Genomic DNA, 19,245 nt, shown 5'->3' on the forward strand with positions numbered 1-19,245 from the left:
GGGGTGTCAATCAAGCAGGCTGCTTTGTCCTGGATGGTGTCGAGCTTCTTGAGTGTCGTTGGAGCTGCACTCATCCAGGCAAGTGGAGAGTATTCCATCACACTCCTGACTTGTGCCTTGTAGATGGTGGAAAGGCTTTGGGGAGTCAGGAGGTGAGTCACTCACTGTAGCATACCCAGCTTCTGACCTGCTCTCGTAGCCACAGTATTTATATGGCTGGTCCAGTTAAGTTTCTGGTCAATGATGACCCATAGGATGTTGATGGTGGGGGATTCGGTGATGGTAATGCTGTTGAATGTCAAGGGGAAGTGGTTAGACTCTCTTGTTGGAGATGGTCGTTGCCTGGCACATGTCTGGTGTGAATGTTACTTGCCACTTATCAGCCCAAGCCTGGATGTTGTCGGGGTCTTGCTGCATGCGGGCACGGACTGCTTCATTATCTGATGGGTTGGGAATGGAACTGAACACTGTGCAATCATCAGCGAACATTCCCATTTCTGACCTTATGATGGAGGGAAGGTCTTTGATGAAGCAGCTGAAGATGGTAGGGCCTAGGGCACTGCCCTAAGGAACTCCTGCAACATTGTCCTGGGGCTGAGATGATTGGCCTCCAACAACCACTAACATCTTCCTTTGTGCTAGGTATGACTCCAGCCACTGGAGAGTTTTCCCCCTGATTGCCATTGACTTCAATTTTACTAGGGCTCCTTGGTGCCACACTCGGTCAAATGCTGCCTTGATGTCAAGGGCAGTCACTCTCACCTCACCTCTGGAATTCAGCTCTTTTGTCCATGTTTGGACCAAGGCTGTAATGAGGTCTGGAGCTGAGTGGTCCTGGCGGAACCCAAACTGTACGTCGGTGAGCAGATTATTGGTGAATAAGTGTCGCTTGATAGAAGGTGTTGTCGACAGTACCATCACTTTTTTGATGATTGAGAGTAGAGTGATGGGGCGGTAATTGGCCGGATTGGATTTGTCCTGCTTTTTGTGGTCAGGACATACCTGGGCAATTTTCCACATTGTCGGGTGGATGCCAGTGTTGTAGCTGTAATGGAACAGCTTGGCTAGAGGCGCGCGGCTGGTTCTGGAGCACAAGTCTTCAGCACTACAGCCGGGATGTTGTCTGGCCCATAGCCTTTGCTGTGTCCAGTGCACTCAGCCATTGACATCACGTGGAGTGAATCGAATTGGCTTAAGACTGGCTTCTGTGATGATGGGGATATCGGGAGGAAGCCGAGATGGATCATACACTCGGCACTTCTGGCTGGAGATGGTTGTAAACGCATCAGCCTTGTCTTTTGCACTCATGTGCTGGACTCCGCCATCATTGAGCATGGGGATGTTTATAGAGCCTCCTCCTCCCGTTAGTTGTTTAATTGTCCACCACCATTCACGACTGGATGTGGCAGGACTGCAGAGCTTTGATCTGATCCGTTGGTTGTGGAATTGCTTAGTTCTGTCTATATAGCATGTTGCTTCCGCTGTTTAGCATGAATGTAGTCCTGAGTTGTAGCTTCACCAGGTTGGCACTTCATTTTTGGGTACGCCTGGTGCTGCTCCTGGCATGCTCTTCTACACTCCTCATTGAACCAGGGTTGATCCCCTGATTTGTTGGTAATGGTGGCGAGGAATATGCCAGGCCATGAGGTTACATATTGTGCTGGAATATAAATCTGCTGCAGATGGCCAATAGAGCCTCATGGATGCCCAGTTTTGAGTTGCTAGATCTGTTCTGAATCTATCCCATTTAGCACGGTGGTACTGCCACAAAACACGTTTGATGGTGTCCTCAGTGTGAAGACAGGACTTTGTCTCCACAAGTTCTGGCCTCCATATTACAAAAAGGATGTAGAAGCACTGGAGAAAGTACAAAAAAGATTTACAAGGATGATACCAGAACTGAGGATACAACTATCAGAAAAGGCTGAACAAGCTGGGGATCTTTTCTCTCATTTTTTAAAAAAAAGACTGAGGGGATGACCTGATCGCACCCTTCCCTCTAAGCTGCATGTGCACGGCAGCACAGCAGTTTATGTGCCGCGCACGTAATCATTCTGTCCGTGCACCAAACCAGTGCTCTCTGGTAGAGATGCTGCTGAGGTGATGTCAGCTACCAATCGCTTCGCAGCAAGGGCGGGAGTTAAATTTAGGTTGGGAGTGTTGTATTGGAGAAGTCGGCATCTGGTGCGGGTCAGTGGTACAGCTGCTCAGAGACTGGTGTCCACAAACAGTATTCTGTCCGATGGGATATCCTTCATGATATAACCGATTTGAGTTTCCAATCAGAGAATTTCAGCATGTGAGGAGATGTGTTCAATTAAATGAAAGCTTTTCACCTCTAGTGCAAATTGTGGAGCACTGTTAGTTTGGTCTATTTAAGGCATTGGTAGCAAATATCTTTGGAGGGTGTCTACGATTAGTGTCGTTAACAATTTTTGTTACCATCCTATTTGACGTTAGCTTCTGAAGTAGACTACAAATGAACCCAAATTACCTGCCATGTTGTGATAATTGAAGATACGAATTAAGAGCAGGAGTAGGCCATTCGGCCCCTCAAGCCTGCTCTGCCATTTGATAAGATCATGGCTGATCTGATTGTGACCTCAACCCTACTTTCCTGTCTACCTACTATAACCTTTGACTCCCTTGTTAATCAGGAATCCATCTATCATTTATCAATTTCCATATTTCAATTCAATTAATTAAATAAAATCTGGAATAAAACCAACTATGGTGGCCATGAAACTACTGGATTGTCGTAAAAACCCATCTGGTTCACTAATGTCCCTTTAGGGAAGGAAACCTGCCGTCCTTACCCGGTCTGGCCTATATGTGACTCCAGACCCACAGCAATGTGGTTGATTCTTAATCGCCCTCTGAAATGGCCCAGCAAGCCACTCAGTTGTACAATCTCGCTACAGAAAGTCTAATAAGAATAAAACCGGACAGACCACCCGGCATCGGACCACTATGTACCGGACACGACAAAGGCAAAGCAAGCCCAGTCGACCCTGCAAAGTCCTCATCACTAACATCTGGGGACTTGTGCCAAAATTGGGAGAGCTGTCCCACAGACTAGTCAAGCAACAGCCTGACATAGCCATACTCACAGAATCATACCTTTCAGCCAACATCCCAGACCCTTCCATCACCATCTCTGGGTCTGTCCTGTCCCACCGGCAGGACAGACCCACCAGAGGTGGCAGTACAGTGGTATACAGTTAGGAGGGAGTGGCCCTGGGAGTTCTCAACATTGACTCTGGACCCCATGAAATCTCATGGCATCAGGTCAAACATGGGCAAGGAAACCTCCTGCTGATTACCACCTACCGCCCTCCCTCAGCTGATGAATCAGTCCTCTTCCATGTTGAGCACCACTTGGAGGAAGCACTGAGGGTAGCAAGGGCACAGAATGTACACTGGGTGGGGAACTTCAATGTCCATCACCAAGAGTGGCTCGGTAGCACCAATACTGACCGAGCTGGCCAAGTCCTGAAGGACATAGCTGCCAGACTGGGCCTGCGGCAGGTGGTGAGCAAACCAACATGAGGGGAAAAACCTACTTGACCTCGTCCTCACCAATCTACCTGTCGCAGCTGCATCTGTCCATGATGTGGAGATGCCGGTGATGGACTGGGGTTGACAATTATAAACAATTTTACAACACCAAGTTATAGTCCAGCAATTTTATTTTAAATTCACAAGCTTTCGGAGGCTACCTCCTTCGTCAGGTGAACGATGTGAAAATGAAATCCTCGAGATGAAATCGCATTTATAATTCACAGAACAATGCTTGGTGAGTACAGACAGTTTTTTCAACTGCCCGTTGCCAAGGCAATCAGTGTGCAGACAGACAGGTGTTACCTGCCAGGTGTCTCAGAATATACAAATCACCAAAAAAAACAACAAACAAAAAAAAAACAGAGATCTCTTTTTTTTTGTTTTTTTTTTTTTTGGTGATTTGTATATTCTGTGAGACCTGGCAGGTAACACCTGTCTGTCTGCACACTGATTGCCTTGGCAACGGGCAGTTGAAAAAACTGTCTGTACTCACCAAGCATTGTTCTGTGAATTATAAATGCGATTTCATCTCGAGGATTTCATTTTCACATCGTTCACCTGACGAAGGAGGTAGCCTCCGAAAGCTTGTGAATTTAAAATAAAATTGCTGGACTATAACTTGGTGTTGTAAAATTGTTTACATCTGTCCATGACAGTATTGGTAGGAGTGACCAACGTGCTGTCCTTGTGGAGACGAAGTCCCGCTTTCACACTGACCACACCATCCAACGTGTTGTGTGGCAATACCACAGTGCTAAATAGGCTAGATTCAGAACAGATCTAGCAGCTCAAAACTGGGCATACATGAGGCACTATGGGCCATTAGCAGCAGAATTTTATTCCAGCACAATCTGTAACCTCATGGCCCGGCATATTCCTCACTCTACCATTACCAACAAGCCAGGGGATCAACCCTGGTTCAATGAGGAGTGTAGAAGAGCATGCCAAGAGCAGCACCAGGTGTACCTAAATATGAGGTGCCAAACTGGTGAAGCTACAACACAGGAGTACATGCATGCTAAACAGAGGAAGCAATGTGCTATGGACAGAGCTAAGCAATTCCACAACCAACGGATCAGATCAAAGCTCTGCAGTCCTGCCACATCCAGTTGTGAATAGTGGTGGACAATTAAACAACTAACGGGAGGAGGAGGCTCTGTAAACATCCCCATCCTCAACGATGGAGGAGCCCAGCACGTGAGTGCAAAAGACAAGGCTGAAGTGTTTGCAACCATCTTCAGCCAGAATTGTAAAGTGAATGATCCATCTCGGCCTCCTCCCGATATCCCCACCATCACAGAAGCCAGTCTTCAGCCAATTCGATTCACTCCACATGACATCAAGAAACGGCTGACTGCACTGGATACATCAAAGGCTATGGGCCCCGACAGCATCCCGGCTGTAGTGCTGAAGACTTGTGCTCCAGAACTAGCTGCACCTCTAGCCAAACTGTTCCAGTACAGCTATAACACTGGCATCTACCCGACAATGTGGAAAATTGTCTAGGTATGTCCTGTCCAAAAAAGCAGGACAAATCCAATCCGGCCAATTACCACCCCATCAGTCTACTCTCAACCATCAGCAAAGCGATGGAAGGTGTCATCGACAGTGCTATCAAGCAGCACTTATTCACAATAATCTGTTCACCGATGCTCAGTTTGGTTTCCACCGGGACCATTCTGCTCCAGACCCCATTACAGCCTTGGTCCAACCATGGACAAAAGAGCTGAATTCCAGAGGTGAGGTGAGAGTGACTGCCCTTGACGTCAAGGCAGCATTTGACCGAGTGTGGCATCAAGGGGCCCTAGTAAAATTGAAGTCAATGGGAATCAGGGGGAAAACTCTCCAGTGGCTGGAGTCATACGTAGCACAAAGGAAGATGGTAGTGGTTGTTGGAGGCCAATCATCTCAGCCCCAGGACATTGCTGCAGGAGTTCCTCAGGGCAGTGTCCTAGGCCCAACCATCTTCAGCTGCTTCATCAATGACCTTCCCTCCATCATAAGGTCAGAAATGGGGATGCTTGCTGATGATTGCACAGTGTTCCGTTCCATAAGCAACCCCTCAGATGATGAAGCAGTCCGTGCCCGCATGCAGCAAGACCTGGACAACATCCAGGCTTGGGCTGATAAGTGGCAAGTAACATTCGCGCCAGACAAGTGCCAAGCAATGACCATCTCCAACAAGAGATAGCGTCTCGCCACCACCCCTTGAAATTCAATGGCATTACCATTGCCGAAACCCCCATCATCAACATCCTGTGGGTCACTATTGACCAGAAACTTAACTGGACCAGCCATATAAATACTGTGGCTAGAAGAGCAGATGAATACTGTCCACTTGCCTGGATGAGTGCAGCTTCAACAACACTCAAGAAGTTCGACACCATCCAGGACAAAGCTGACCGTTCGATTGGTACCCCATCCATCACCTTAAACGTTCACTCCCTTCACCACCGGTGCACTGTGACTGCAGTGTGTCCATCTACAGGATGTACTGTAGCAACTCGCCAAGGCTTCTTCAACAGCACCTCCCAAACCCACGACCTTTACCACCTAGAAGGACAATTATAGCAGGCACTTGGGAACAACACGACCTGCACGTTCCCCTCCAAGTCTCACACTATCCCGACTTGGAAATATATCGCCGTTCCTTCATTGTTGTTGGGTCAAAATCCTGGAACTCCCTATCTAATAGCGCTGTGGGAGAACCTTCACCAAACGGACTGCAGTGGTTCAGGAAGGCAGTTCACCACCCTCTCGGGCAATTAGGGATGGGCATTAAATGCTGGCCTTGCCAGCGACGCCCACATCCCATGAACAAATTTTTTTTTAATTTCATATTTATGAATTAAGTAATTTTGACACAGATCATGTGCAATGCTATTGTTAAAGATCCTTCTATCATTGTGCTAAAATATGCTTTCCATTCATGTTGTTACATTGTAATCAAAACAATGAAGTTGATTTAAATTGTTTTATGCAACTGCTACCCAAAAGCCCTCAGTTGCCCTGAGGACTGTCTCTTTTTACCTTTGTCCGTTGCCTCCCTCAGTTCAGGTTTTTCATGACCAAACTGCTCCCCGCCTTACATAGAGGCAACCAAAAGTAATGAGACCTGCAAGATTTACAATTGTAATGCAATAATTTTGCTGAGGCTTTATGTCTATGCACAAACCCAAATTCATTCCGCACATGGCTGAAGGAAATTAGAGGGAACGTTGCCTGATAGAGGTCTTCAAAATTATTGAAGGGGTTAGATAGGGTAGAATGTGGAGAAGATGTTTTCAATTGTGGGGGAGTCCAAATCTAGGCCACAAACATAAGATAGTCACTAATAAATCCAATAAGGAGTTGAGGAGGCATTTCTTTACTCAGAGTAGTGAGAATGTGGAAGTCGCTACCACATCAAGTGGCTGAGGGGAATAGGTAAATACGTGAGGCAGAAAGGAATAGAAGGAAATGGTGATAGGGTGAGATAAAGTAAGGTGGGGGGGGGGGGGCTCTTGTGGAGCATAAACACTTGTTTGGCCAAATGGCCTGTTTCTGCTGTTAATTCTATGTAACCTGTACAGTTGAAATATTCAATTCAATACAATACCTATGGAAAGAACAAGTAGGGAAAAGCAAACATGACAATGACTTTTTAGATGAAGCTGCCTCTTCACTTCAGGCAATCCTGTGTTTCAGTACTGTTTTTTTTAAACTGAGTAATTAAACGCACTGCTATTAAAAAGTTGAGTCGTAATTTTATTTTTAAAATGTCATTACAGATTTGAGCTTTAGGGGATCATGCTCAATTTCTAAATTATCCTTTTCTCTTCACAGTTTAAAAGTAGGCAAGAACCCTAAATGGATACAATATTTCAGATTCTAAAAAAGCTTGCAAATGTTTCTGATTTTTGAAGAGTTACAAAATTACTTCAGTTCTTCTCTAAAAGCAGATACAACTGTGCACTGCCTGCAATCAATCACGTTTTGAATGTGTTCAATGTGGTAAATCATTTTGTAATAACCTTTACCAATTGTGATATGGTTCAGACTGAGTGCTTACATAAAGTTGAGGACTAGACAGTGCATTATAATGCCCTCATACATATCAACAAAGTGTTTTTCCCCGTGGTAAGAAAGATTTCTTTGTCATGTGTTGGAATATAGTTCTGATATTTGCTATTGATATGCAAAATATATGTATGGTGAATAAATTCTTGTTTCAAAAAGAATACCTCAACTTTGAGTTCTGTAGGGAGAGATGCATGTTCCAGAGTGCATTCACTTCCCATACCTTTTTTTCCTTCTAGGTCTTGGATAGTTTGTTAGCTCAATATGGTTCAGTGGAGAACTGTGAACAAGGTATGTAACTGAAAGAAGTGTGTTTAGTATTTATAAATCACTATTATAATTGTAAACTTCCATTTTTAACATCACTGTTACACTTTTTTGGTTCTGCAGTAAACACGGAAACAGAAACTGCAGTCGTCAATGTTACATATTCTACCAAGGAACACGCTAGACAGTGAGTATTGCATCTGACTGCAGAAATCAAACTTTTTATTAAAACCTCTGTGCCAGTGGATGTGGGAATCTATATCCAAACTAAGTATAAACAATCGTTCATGGTCCCTCCAATTGTGGAAACGTTAATTAAGTGCCTGGAAGTTTATTCTGCTTTAACTTCTTGGCGCACCACTTCAAAGTTCGTTGCACAGATGTCTTCCTCCTGAAGATGCAAGAGGATTTTTATTTTCCATCTCTCCATTCCTCTATCCAAGAATTCTAAATGTTAGCACTTGATTACAAAGAATGTCCAACACACAAACAAGCCATTCCGCAGTGTTTATGCTCCACGCGAGCCTCCTCCTATCGCTGTTCCTCTAACCCTATCAGCATTACTTCTATTCATTTCTCCCTCATGGTTTATCTAGCTTTCCCTTAAATGCATCTGTGGTATTTGCCTCAACTACTCCTTGTGGTAGCACATTCCACATTCTTACCACTCTTTGGGTAAAGACGTTTCTCCTGAATTCCCTATTGGATTTATTAGTGACTGTCTTATATTTATGGCCCCTAGTTTTGGTCTTCCCCCACAAGTGGAAACATTTTCTCTGTCTACCCTATCAAACCTTTTCATAATCTTAAAGACCTCTATCAGGTCACACCTCAACAGCTAAACAGGCTGGGGCTAGAGAAGAGGCCCAGCCTGTTTAGCTTTTCCTGATAAGTATATCCTCTCAATTCTGGTATCATCCTTGTGAATTTTTTTTTCACTTTCCTCATTTCCTCTATCCTTTTTATAATATGGAGTCCAGAACTGTGCACAGTATTCCTAAGAATGTTCTAACCAAGGTTCTATACAAGTTTAACATAACTTCACTGCTTTTCAATTCTGTCCCTCTAGAAATGAATCCCAGTGCTTTGCTTTTTTTTAATGGCCTTATTAACTTATGTCGCTAATTTTAGTGATTTGTGTATCCGTACCCCTAGATCCCTTTGCTCCTCCACCCCATTTAGACTCTTATTTTCCAAGAGTATGAGGCCTTCTTATTCTCCCTACCAAAATGCACCACCTCACATTTAGCTATATTGAAATTTATTTGCCATTTGCATGCCCATTCTGCAAGTTTACTAATGTCTTGTATTTTGTTGCAGTCTTCCTCAATATTAACTATACCCCCCAACTTGGTGTCATCCGCAAATTTTGAAATTGTACTTCCAATTCCCGAGTCCAAATGGTTTACGTAAATAGTGAACAACAGTGGTCCCAGCACTGAATCCTGTGGAACACCACTTCCCACCTTCCACCTACTCTGTTTTCTGTTTTGTAGCCAGCTTGCTATCTGTTCTGCTACTTTTCCCCTGACTCCTCATACTCTGTACTGTTTTAAAATCACTTTCCATTAATTACCACTTTTTCCTTAAGTTTTAATTCAACCTCCTTCAACTTATGAGGTCACTTTTGCCAGCAGTTTCATTCCCCTTCTTGTTCCAACTGGCATCATTGTGGCATTTTCACAGTAAGTTGGACAATTCACTGCTTTATAACAGGAGTACTATAACTTGTAATGTACATGGCATACTTTGCTGCTATGGGGCAGCTGTTTAAAGTCTGCCCCATTAAGGTTGATATGTCTAACCCATAAATAGATACATACTAAATTAATTACAAGTTATTTCTACAGGTGATGTATGCACCAATCTGCAAACTTACATTTCCAGGCCAGAAGAAACCAGCATAAAATCGTGACCTATCTTTCTCGACCCTCCCCCCGCCCCCAAGTGCACGCATATGGTTTGGCAATCTGCATTGTGACAGACACACACTGGATTCAAGACATACACATTAGGTGGAAGACATATTTATTATCAGTTTACCCGTTCCAAAATTATTCCAACATGTTTGCCTCTATTGTTCTAACTGGAAGCCCATTAACATGTTGATCACTGTGTGAAGTTGTTCCCGGAATCGGTCTTAAATTTTACTTTTAATGTGGATAGTGGTTTTTGTTTTTTTTTAAATAAAAGTTCATTTGCTAATTAAAACTGTCAGTAGCTGTGACACTAATTACAGGAATATCCAGTATCTGGACTAGCTGATTGTTACAAGGACTTGAAGTATTCCATGCAAATACACTAGTCTAACAAATCCATTTGTCTGGCATCCTGTGTGTAGTGTGCATATCAGCAGATATAACTGTTATAACTATCAGAAAGGACTGAACAGGTTAGGGCTCTTCACTTTACTCTAGAAGAGAGATGGCTGAGGGTTGACCTAATAGAAGTCTTTAAAATTATGAAGGGGTTTGATAGGGTAGATATGGAGAAAATGTTTCCACTTGTGGGGGAATCCAAAATTAGGATCATAAATATAAGATGGTCATCAATAAATCCAATAAGGAATTCAGGAGAAACTTCTTTATCCTAAGATTGGTAAGAATGTGGAACTCACTACCATATTGAATAGTTGAGGTGAATAGCATAGATGCATTTAATGGAAAGCTAGATAAGTACATGCGGGAGAAAGGAATAGAAGGTTATGCCGATCGGGTTAGATGAAGTAAAGTGGGAGGAGGCTCATGTGGAGCATAAACATTGGCATAGACCAATTGGGCCAAAAGGCCTGTTTCTGTGCTGTAAAATGTATGTAATTCTATGTTGCTGTGATTGGGGGGGAAACTAGGGTTTTTTTTCTACCTCAACCTACTTCCTAATAAAGGTGGACCAATAACACCTACAGATTGGCACTAAAATTTGCCATATCTCTGGCCATAAAGATAGTTGGTGTGGGAAAATTTACATTGGTACAGTAGGGGGGTGCTCTTAAGTTGGAGCTGAGGCATTTTTTTTTGGGGCAGTGTTGGTTGTTATGTTCTGTATCTGACGGCATCATGAATACGTGTGCTTTATGCTGATACTCTGATCTCCTAAGCAGTTGTCAAACACAAAAATGCACCCCTAAAATCTAGTAAGGGAAGAAGAAAATTAAAAACAGTAAATGATGGAAACACTCAGCAGGTCAGGCAGCATCTGTGCAGAAAACAGACAAGTTAACGTTTCAGATATGGACCCTTCGACAGAGCTGGAAGACTTTACAAATGAACAGTATTTAAGAAGCAACAGAACAAGGGGACACACACAGGAAAATAAATAGAATGACTTGTAAAATGCTTAAGTGTTATAAAGTGATACAAGAATGAGACAATAGAAGGCATAATGAGAGAAATCAAAGAAATAAAAGACGTATACAAGACAGTGTGTGTGAATAGCTAAAGGGATGGGGGACAGTCTGATGGTAAGGGAAGTGTGAAAAACTGGCAAAGCAGAATAGGCTGTAGTGGCCCTGGAGCCTGGTAGAAGAACAAAGGTCAATGCCAAGAGTGCAGACCATCCATGCCACCCTTCTGATGGTGTGCCCCAATCCAGATCCCAACCTGCAAAAAATAAATTGTGTTATGACATGGTCAAACTTTAATTTCAATGAATGGTCACTGATCTGAATTCTTTCAAGATATTGATTGACCTCTCTATTTTCAATATTTTTAAATTTCCAGCATTTGTGTTTTGAATTACTGGCTTATAGGGGTGCTGTTTTTAAAATCTATAATTTTATTAAAACCTTTCCTTTTTTATTTGTAGAAAGGAAAGTGCATGTGTATCTAATAACATAAGTGCTAATCATGCATTAATAGCTTCTTTCCTTAATAGGGCAATTGAGAAACTTAATGGCTATATGTTGGAGAATTACTCACTAAAAGTAACCTACATCCCTGATGAGATGGCTGGTCAACAGAGTTCACAACAGCCACCTTCACAAGCACGACGTGGTTTTGGGCAACGAGGCCCGCCCCGGCAAGGGTCTCCTAGTGGTACGCTTAGACCAAAACAGCAGTCAGACGTTCCTTTGCGAATCGTGGTTCCAACTCAGTTTGTAGGTGCCATCATTGGAAAGGAAGGAGCCACAATCCGGAATATCACAAAACAAACACAGTCAAAGTAGGTATTCTACTTGCAACTTTTTAGGAAGACTTTTATCATCTGCTATTTTAAAAGATTATACGTTTGCATTTTGAGTTTTGCTTGAGTAAGGGGGGCAAAACGGATGGTCCTAAAGATTGTTAGAGGAGATGAGCCATGACTATTTTAACTAAATCCAAACCATAGATTATATTTGGATACAAGTACAAATTTTGACATTTTTTGAATTATCTGAAATTTGTGGGAGTGAGGAGGCTGGCAAAGAACGCATTTGAGAATTTGAACCTTGAGGCGACATAAGCATGGATTTCAGGTAACTGACCGAATGTGGGGTTGAAACCAAGCTCCTGGTTGAATCAGTCATCTTGATGTGAATGTATAAGGTGGTGTAGAAGTATGGTGGCAAAAGTAATTTTTTTTAATTCCGTACATGGAATTGACTTTGAAGGGAGTACTGAGCATGTTTATAAGATCTCTAACATTGATGCTTATCTATGGTATAACAAGTCTGAACAAGGTGCCCCACTTTTGTCTTGATTGAAAAATATGTTCTGCTTCCCTGCCCCTTCAGATTCCTCATTTGCACTTATATAGAATTTACAGCACAGAAACAGACCATTCAGTCCATACGAGCCTCCTCCCACCTTATTTCATCTAACCCTATCAAAATATCCTTCTATTCCTTTCTCCCTCATATACTTATCTAGATTCCCCTTAAATGTGTCTATGCTGTTCGTCTCAACCACTCGATGTGGCAGCGAGTTCCACATTCTTACCACTCTTGTGTAAAGAAGTTTTTCCTGAATTCCTTATTGGATTTATTAGTGACTTTCTTTTATATTTGTGGTCCCTAGTTTAGTGAAAACACCTTCTCTACGTCTACCCTATCAAACCCCTTCATAATTTTAATTTCATAATCAGGTCACTTTTTCTAAAGAAAAGAGCTATCTTTCCTGACATGTTCCCATGCTTTTGCCAATCCCCCTCAAAACAGACATTGGAAGATGGGCAATACCAAGGCGGGGAAAAAGAAAGAAAATCCTCCTTCCATCCCTTCTAGTGAACTCCTCACATTATGGCAGAGATCCAAAGCTATGCATTCTCATGGTTATATTTCTACCTTTTTTAAATTATCTGGAACTTGCATGTCATGTTATTTCTGAACTTTCTTTCTAAAAGACTGCATCCATGCACCAGTAATAATCTCCAAACATTGGGCAAGTTGCTGTATTTTTAGCTAAAAATATTTGAATTGTCCAATGTAAACAAATTTAGTGTGAATAAAATATTTAAATTTTCAGACCATTTGAATTAAATGACTTTGAATTGTAAATAGCTAGTTAATTTGTTTTTGATGTTGGCTGAGATTAATATTTGCTAGTACACCATGGGAACTCACTGCTTCTCTTCATATACTGGCACAGGATATTTTATGTCACCTGAATAAGCAGACATGACCTCAGTTTAAAGTTTCATCTGAAAGATGGCACCCCAAACAATACCGTATTCCCTCAGTACTGCACTGGAGTGCCAGTCTAGATGATGTGCTTATGTCTGATTCAAGAGGCAGGATTTGTAATCAGCCAAACTGATGCTAATGAAGTGAGAAACAATTGATACTGTGTTGCCGAGTATTGCAAAAAGTGTATAATAGTGACTGTTCCATGCATTGCTCACTAGTAAATTGGAGGAACTCTGATTTGGATCTGTCTGCGTATCTTAGAACTCCCTCTCTGGATTGATGTCTGCGATGTATTCTGTGTCTTTCTCTGATGTTGTGCTTTGTGTCCATTTTGTTGATATCTGTTTCTTTCCTTGATGTGTGTTTCTTTGAGATGATCTGCTACTCTCTGAATCTCGTTATGCTTGACCTATTGCAGCCATTGGTCTTTCCCTTGATACCTTACTGAATCTATCAATTCTGTCTTTCTACTTTTCTTGTATTTGTAGGTCTGTATATTTGTTTTTGTATTTTTCTTTCAGCATCTTCTGTGGATCTGACCTTGTTTCTGTGGGGCTAGGCATTTGTGCTGCTTAAGTGGCTGGTGTGACTGAAGGTAGGGATGTAGAGGGAGAAAGTGGAGGCCCATGTCCCTTTGGCCGCTTGGGCGGGGAGGAGGGGGGTCTAATCTTGTGAATTCTTGTGAATCATCTCCAGATCTGTCTTCCTGCTTGGGAGGGGCAGGGGAGTGGGTTCATTTTCCTGATTCGTGTGGGAACGTAACGGGGAGGCGGGTTTATAAGTGGACGACATTTAGTTAATGGGTTCCTTTGTCATTGGCCACAAGACAAGGATTTTTCCCGCATTGGATCACTTTAAATTATCTACCACTCATCAACTCGAATCATGCTTTATAGCTTTTCCTTTACCTTCTGCCTGGTCCATCCTGGTAGTACACGACAACTGGTTATCCACTGATTCACCATTCAATTTTTTTCAATAAATCTCAAGTGGACCAACTTGGTTTTCTTTGCAGGTCACAGAATTTGATATCTGGGGATTTTTGCTTTTGGAATTTTATTTGTACCTCGTGGAAATTATGTGAACTTGCCGTTTGTCACTTATACCCACATGTTTGCTGCAGTGCCACCCTTCAAAATTGCACCGAGATTTCACCGAAGCATTTTAAGATCACTTTGGCCATGTGACATTAGATAGGGTGTTACTTAACTTAGAGGCATGTAATGGTGCTGACTGTTTGTATGTATTGGAACATACACTTGTAGAATTTGGAATGGTTGGGTTGATGGCGAGAATATCCTACTCCTTTAAAGCTGACGGTCTTGACCTTTTTTGAGTTGAATCCACCTCCAACCCCCAAGCCTATAGGGATGGGGAGTTAGCAGGCCAGTGACCGGAACCTACTATCATATTGTATCCAGTAACTGGTTGAAGAGCCATTACGTAGACTGGGGGAAGGTGTGAAGGTCTTTGAATGGAAAAAGAGAAAGAAAATACAGAATTTAATTTTTTGGTCTAAATTTTGTTCATGTTCTCTAGAAGTGGGTTTTGTTTCTTCACATCATTGAACATTTACTCCTGATATTTGTATTTACCATTCAGTACTTCTCTTATGCTGGACAGTTCACTTCATTTAGTAATATGAATGCTGTGTCTTTGTGTTTAGGATCGATATTCATCGCAAAGAAAATGCAGGTGCTGCTGAGAAACCAATAACCATTCACTCAACACCAGAGGGATGTTCAGCTGCTTGCAAGATGATTATGGAGATCATGCAGAAGGAAGCTCAGGATACAAAATTGTAAGTACATGGAGTAACTTTTTGCATTTAGATCCTTAACAATGTGAATAAAAAAGTTTGCATCTGTAAAGCAGTCAGCTATTTTTTTTAAAAAAGTTTCGCATATTATCGCTCCTTCCTTTAACAAAAAATGTAAGTTTGAATTTGGATTTCACCTTTTTGCATAGGACTATAGGAAAGGACAACATCTAGGAAGCTGCTGCACTCTGCAGTCCATTTGGTCATTCTCAAAACTGATACCTCTTAATAGCCCACTACCACAAATATACAATTCTCCCATAAATTTTTCAACACTATCTGCCTCCCATGCCTCCCATTCCCTACATTCACCGCCCTCTGTATAAAGCAGTTAAATTTAAACTGCACACCTTCCCTCGTCTAAGTTTGAGCCCATCTCCCCAACTTCTAGAATTTGTGGAAATCAAGATAATTTGGGGTTCAATTTATTTATTCCTTAAAAATGGAATAATTGAATAATTTCTACCCCAGAGTCTTCGACCTGCAGTTTTAACTCAGAAGCCTTAAACAAGATACCAGTTGCCCTTCTCGGCACTGCTTCTTTACCCCCAACCTCCTCCCTGCAATCTTTATAGTCCACCAATACGAAAGCCAATTATAGCACCCTATTGCTGTTGAGTTAGCTAACTCAGCGTGGAACCTGGGACCCTCTTGGTCTGTATGACTCCAGGATACACCATGCTGCCTTTGCCCAATAAACCACAAAGACAGCTGTAATACTAACATAAATTTAGAAGTACCTTAATCTGAATAGCTTTGTGTTGCCCTGAGGACTAAATGAGAATAGTAGACACTTTAGTTTAATTTTACCTAATTAAGATCAAATCACGTCTGCAAAAATTGCAAGCTGGACTAAATCTCATATTATACTTTTGCAGCACAGAGGAAATACCTTTAAAGATTTTAGCACACAACAATTTTGTTGGACGACTCATTGGGAAAGAAGGAAGAAACCTGAAAAAAATCGAGCAAGATACAGACACCAAAATCACAATTTCTCCGTAAGTTGGAATTCTGGATTTCAGTTTTCTGTGCATTGAATTGCTGATCTCTGACAATACATGATATGTGTTTGTGTTGGTTCTGCAGCTTACAAGATTTGACGCTTTACAATCCAGAAAGGACCATTACAATAAAAAGCAGTATTGATGCATGTTCCAAAGCTGAAGAAGAAATTATGAAGAAAATCAGGGAATCTTATGATAATGATATGGCTGCTATGAATGTAAGTAGTCTATATATGCTTAATGTTCATAGGCAGTGCTGTGTTTCCAAACAAAGGTTGTATTACAATTTGGGATAAACAGAACTAGGCACATGCATGTTGGGCCAAATGGCATCCTCCTGTACTGTACCTGTGCCTCCTATGATTTTCTTTCAGTCATTCCTATAAATGGACCTTGTCCTTTGTTCCAGAACTGCTTTTTGGACTATTTTGACGCTTCCAATGCTCTCCTGGCTGGCCTCCCATCTTCCACCCCCATAAACTTGAGCTCATCCAAAACTCTGCTGCCCGTATCCTAACTCGCACCAAGTCCCGTTCTCCCATCACCCCTGTGCTCGCTGACCTACTTTGGCTCCTGGGCTGGGAATGCCTTGATTTTGAAATTCTCATCCTTGTTTTCAAATCCCTCCATGGCCTCTCCCCTCCCTATCTCTGTAACCTCCTCCAGCCTTATAACCCTCAGATCTCTGCGCTCCTCCAATTCTTGCCTCTTGTGCAACCCCAATTTCAGTCGCCCCATTATTGGCAGCTGACGAGGCCCTAATCTCTGAAATCCCTCCCTAAACCTTTATACCTCTCTCTCCTCCTTTTAAGATGCACCTTTAAAGCCTACCCCTTTGACCAAGCTGTTGGTCACTTATCCTGATATCTCCTTATGTGGCTTGGTGTCATTTTTTTGGTATCACTCCTGTGAAGAGCCTTGGGATGTTCTACTATGTTAAAGGCACTATATAAATACAAGTTGTTGTTGTTTTCTTTTGCAGAGTTGTGTGGCTTAAGGATTAATAATTGTCCAATTTGCAGATATCTGTTTATTGGATTTCATTTAACCTTGTTGCTATGTTACCACTCTGCCTTCATGATGGCAGAAATCAAACTGATCAAATTTTACAGACTAAAATAACATTTCCAATTAATCAATTCAACCAAAGTGCGGCTGAGATTGGCATCCACCTGACGAAAAATTGCCCAGGTATATCCTGCCTACAAACGGCAGGATAAATCAAACTTTGCCATTTATCACCATATCAGCCTCTTTCCAATCATCAGTAAAGTGATGGGAGTCAATAATAATGCCATCACCTATTTATGAATAACCTGCTCGCTGGTGCTCAGTTTAGGTTCCACCAGAACCACTTGGCTCTAGACCTCATCACAGCTTTGATCTAGATATCTACATGAGCTGAATACCAGCAGATAGCCAAGAGTAAGTGTACAGTAGAAAGTATGGCACAAAGGAGCCCTCACAAACTTGAGGTCAATGTGAAAACCTGGCAGTGGCTGGAATCATACCTGACACCACAGAAGACGGTTAAGATTGTTGGCAACCAATTATCAAAGCCCCAGGACATCGCTGCTGGAGATCTTCAAGACAGTGTCCCTGGCTCAACTAGCTTCAGCTGATTCATCAATAACCTTCCATCTGTCATAAGGTCAGGAGTAGAGCTGTTTGCTGACAATTTGTGTTCAGCTCCATTTATAACTCCAGTAATGGAACAGCCCGTACCAGCCTATAGCAGGAACTGGACAACATCCACACTTGGGCTGACAAGTGGCAGGTAACATCTGAGCTGTATAAATGCCAGACAATAACCATCTCCGACAAGAGAGGGCCTAGCCACCTTGCCTTGACCTTCAACTGACCCTGCTGTAAGATGGCATAGAATGCTTCATAATCAGGGAATTTGTGAATGGAGCTGGATGCTGAGGTTGTCAGCGAGCAGCCCCATTCCTGACCTTATGATGGAAAAAAGGTCATTGAAACAGCTGAAGACACAATATTCTCAGAATGATTTGGGGCTTTGAACATCTTCCTGTGTGTTGGGTATGAATCCAGCCACTGGAAAGTTTCCATTGACCTCTGTTTTGCTTGGGCTACTTGGTGCCTTGCTTGGTCTAATGCTGATGAGACAAGTTGCTCCCATCTCTGGCATTCAACTCTCATGATCATGTCTGGATTAAGGTTGTGATGAGGTCTGGAGCTGAGTGGTCCTGGCAGAATTTGAGCTGAGCATTGGTAAGTAGGATAAGTATTGGTGATGAAATCTCATGCTGAAGGAGAAATGTCAGAGCTAGGGAATGATCAAATTTTCCACTTTTGGTGTCCAGATTTGACACTTAAGAGATCAGGTATACGGGGCCTTCTACATTACCCTATTAAACAACATCCCTGACCATTCAGTACTAGCTAGGTAATTTACCTAAAACCATTAAGATTTTGTGGTGTGGGAAATGGAAATATCCTGTTGAAGTTTAGTGCTGTGCAGTGACTGGAAGAGCAAGGTTTGAAGCGTGGGCTGTTTTTCATTTCCAAGTACTGGGGACAGACATGGTGCAAAGTGGGTAGTTAACTGGAGGGTGAAATTCTTAACGATTTGCACTTGTAATCCAGTGATTTTCATGCAAATGAATCTCCTGCAAATACTAACACTTCCAGGGTTCTTTTGTCCTAACTTGTGAAAGACAGAACTAGCTATCCAAAGGAAAACAGTGCTCTCATTGCAGAAAACTTTCTTTATTGATGCACTGTAACAAAAAACATGTTGCAAAGTCAAAAATGCAGTAAGATGCACAAAGAATAGCATACAGAATTCTCAAGACACTGGATTCTCCATACATGGCCTGATGGGTTCTAGGTAGGCTTGATGATGTTGACGAGTACAATCAGAAAAATTGTTCCATTCTTGAACATGAGCTTCGATATTCTTT

The 19,245-nt window shown here is 42.2% G+C and overlaps 1 protein-coding gene across 2 annotated transcripts in view; it reads left to right on the forward strand.

Moving 5' to 3' along the window:
• The window catches only part of igf2bp3 (insulin-like growth factor 2 mRNA binding protein 3), a 142,907-nt gene that overhangs the window by 85,845 nt on the left and 37,817 nt on the right, over positions 1-19,245 (forward strand). For both annotated transcript variants that reach the window (XM_068003460.1, XM_068003469.1), the window contains exons 4-9: positions 7,860-7,911; positions 8,011-8,074; positions 11,761-12,048; positions 15,159-15,293; positions 16,190-16,312; positions 16,401-16,536. In XM_068003460.1, the coding sequence (XP_067859561.1) occupies positions 7,860-7,911; positions 8,011-8,074; positions 11,761-12,048; positions 15,159-15,293; positions 16,190-16,312; positions 16,401-16,536 (798 nt within the window). The remainder of the gene's footprint in view (positions 1-7,859; positions 7,912-8,010; positions 8,075-11,760; positions 12,049-15,158; positions 15,294-16,189; positions 16,313-16,400; positions 16,537-19,245) is intronic.

Source organism: Heptranchias perlo, chromosome 2, assembly GCF_035084215.1.
Source record: "Heptranchias perlo isolate sHepPer1 chromosome 2, sHepPer1.hap1, whole genome shotgun sequence".
In the NCBI taxonomy this organism is placed as follows: Eukaryota; Metazoa; Chordata; class Chondrichthyes; order Hexanchiformes; family Hexanchidae; genus Heptranchias; species Heptranchias perlo.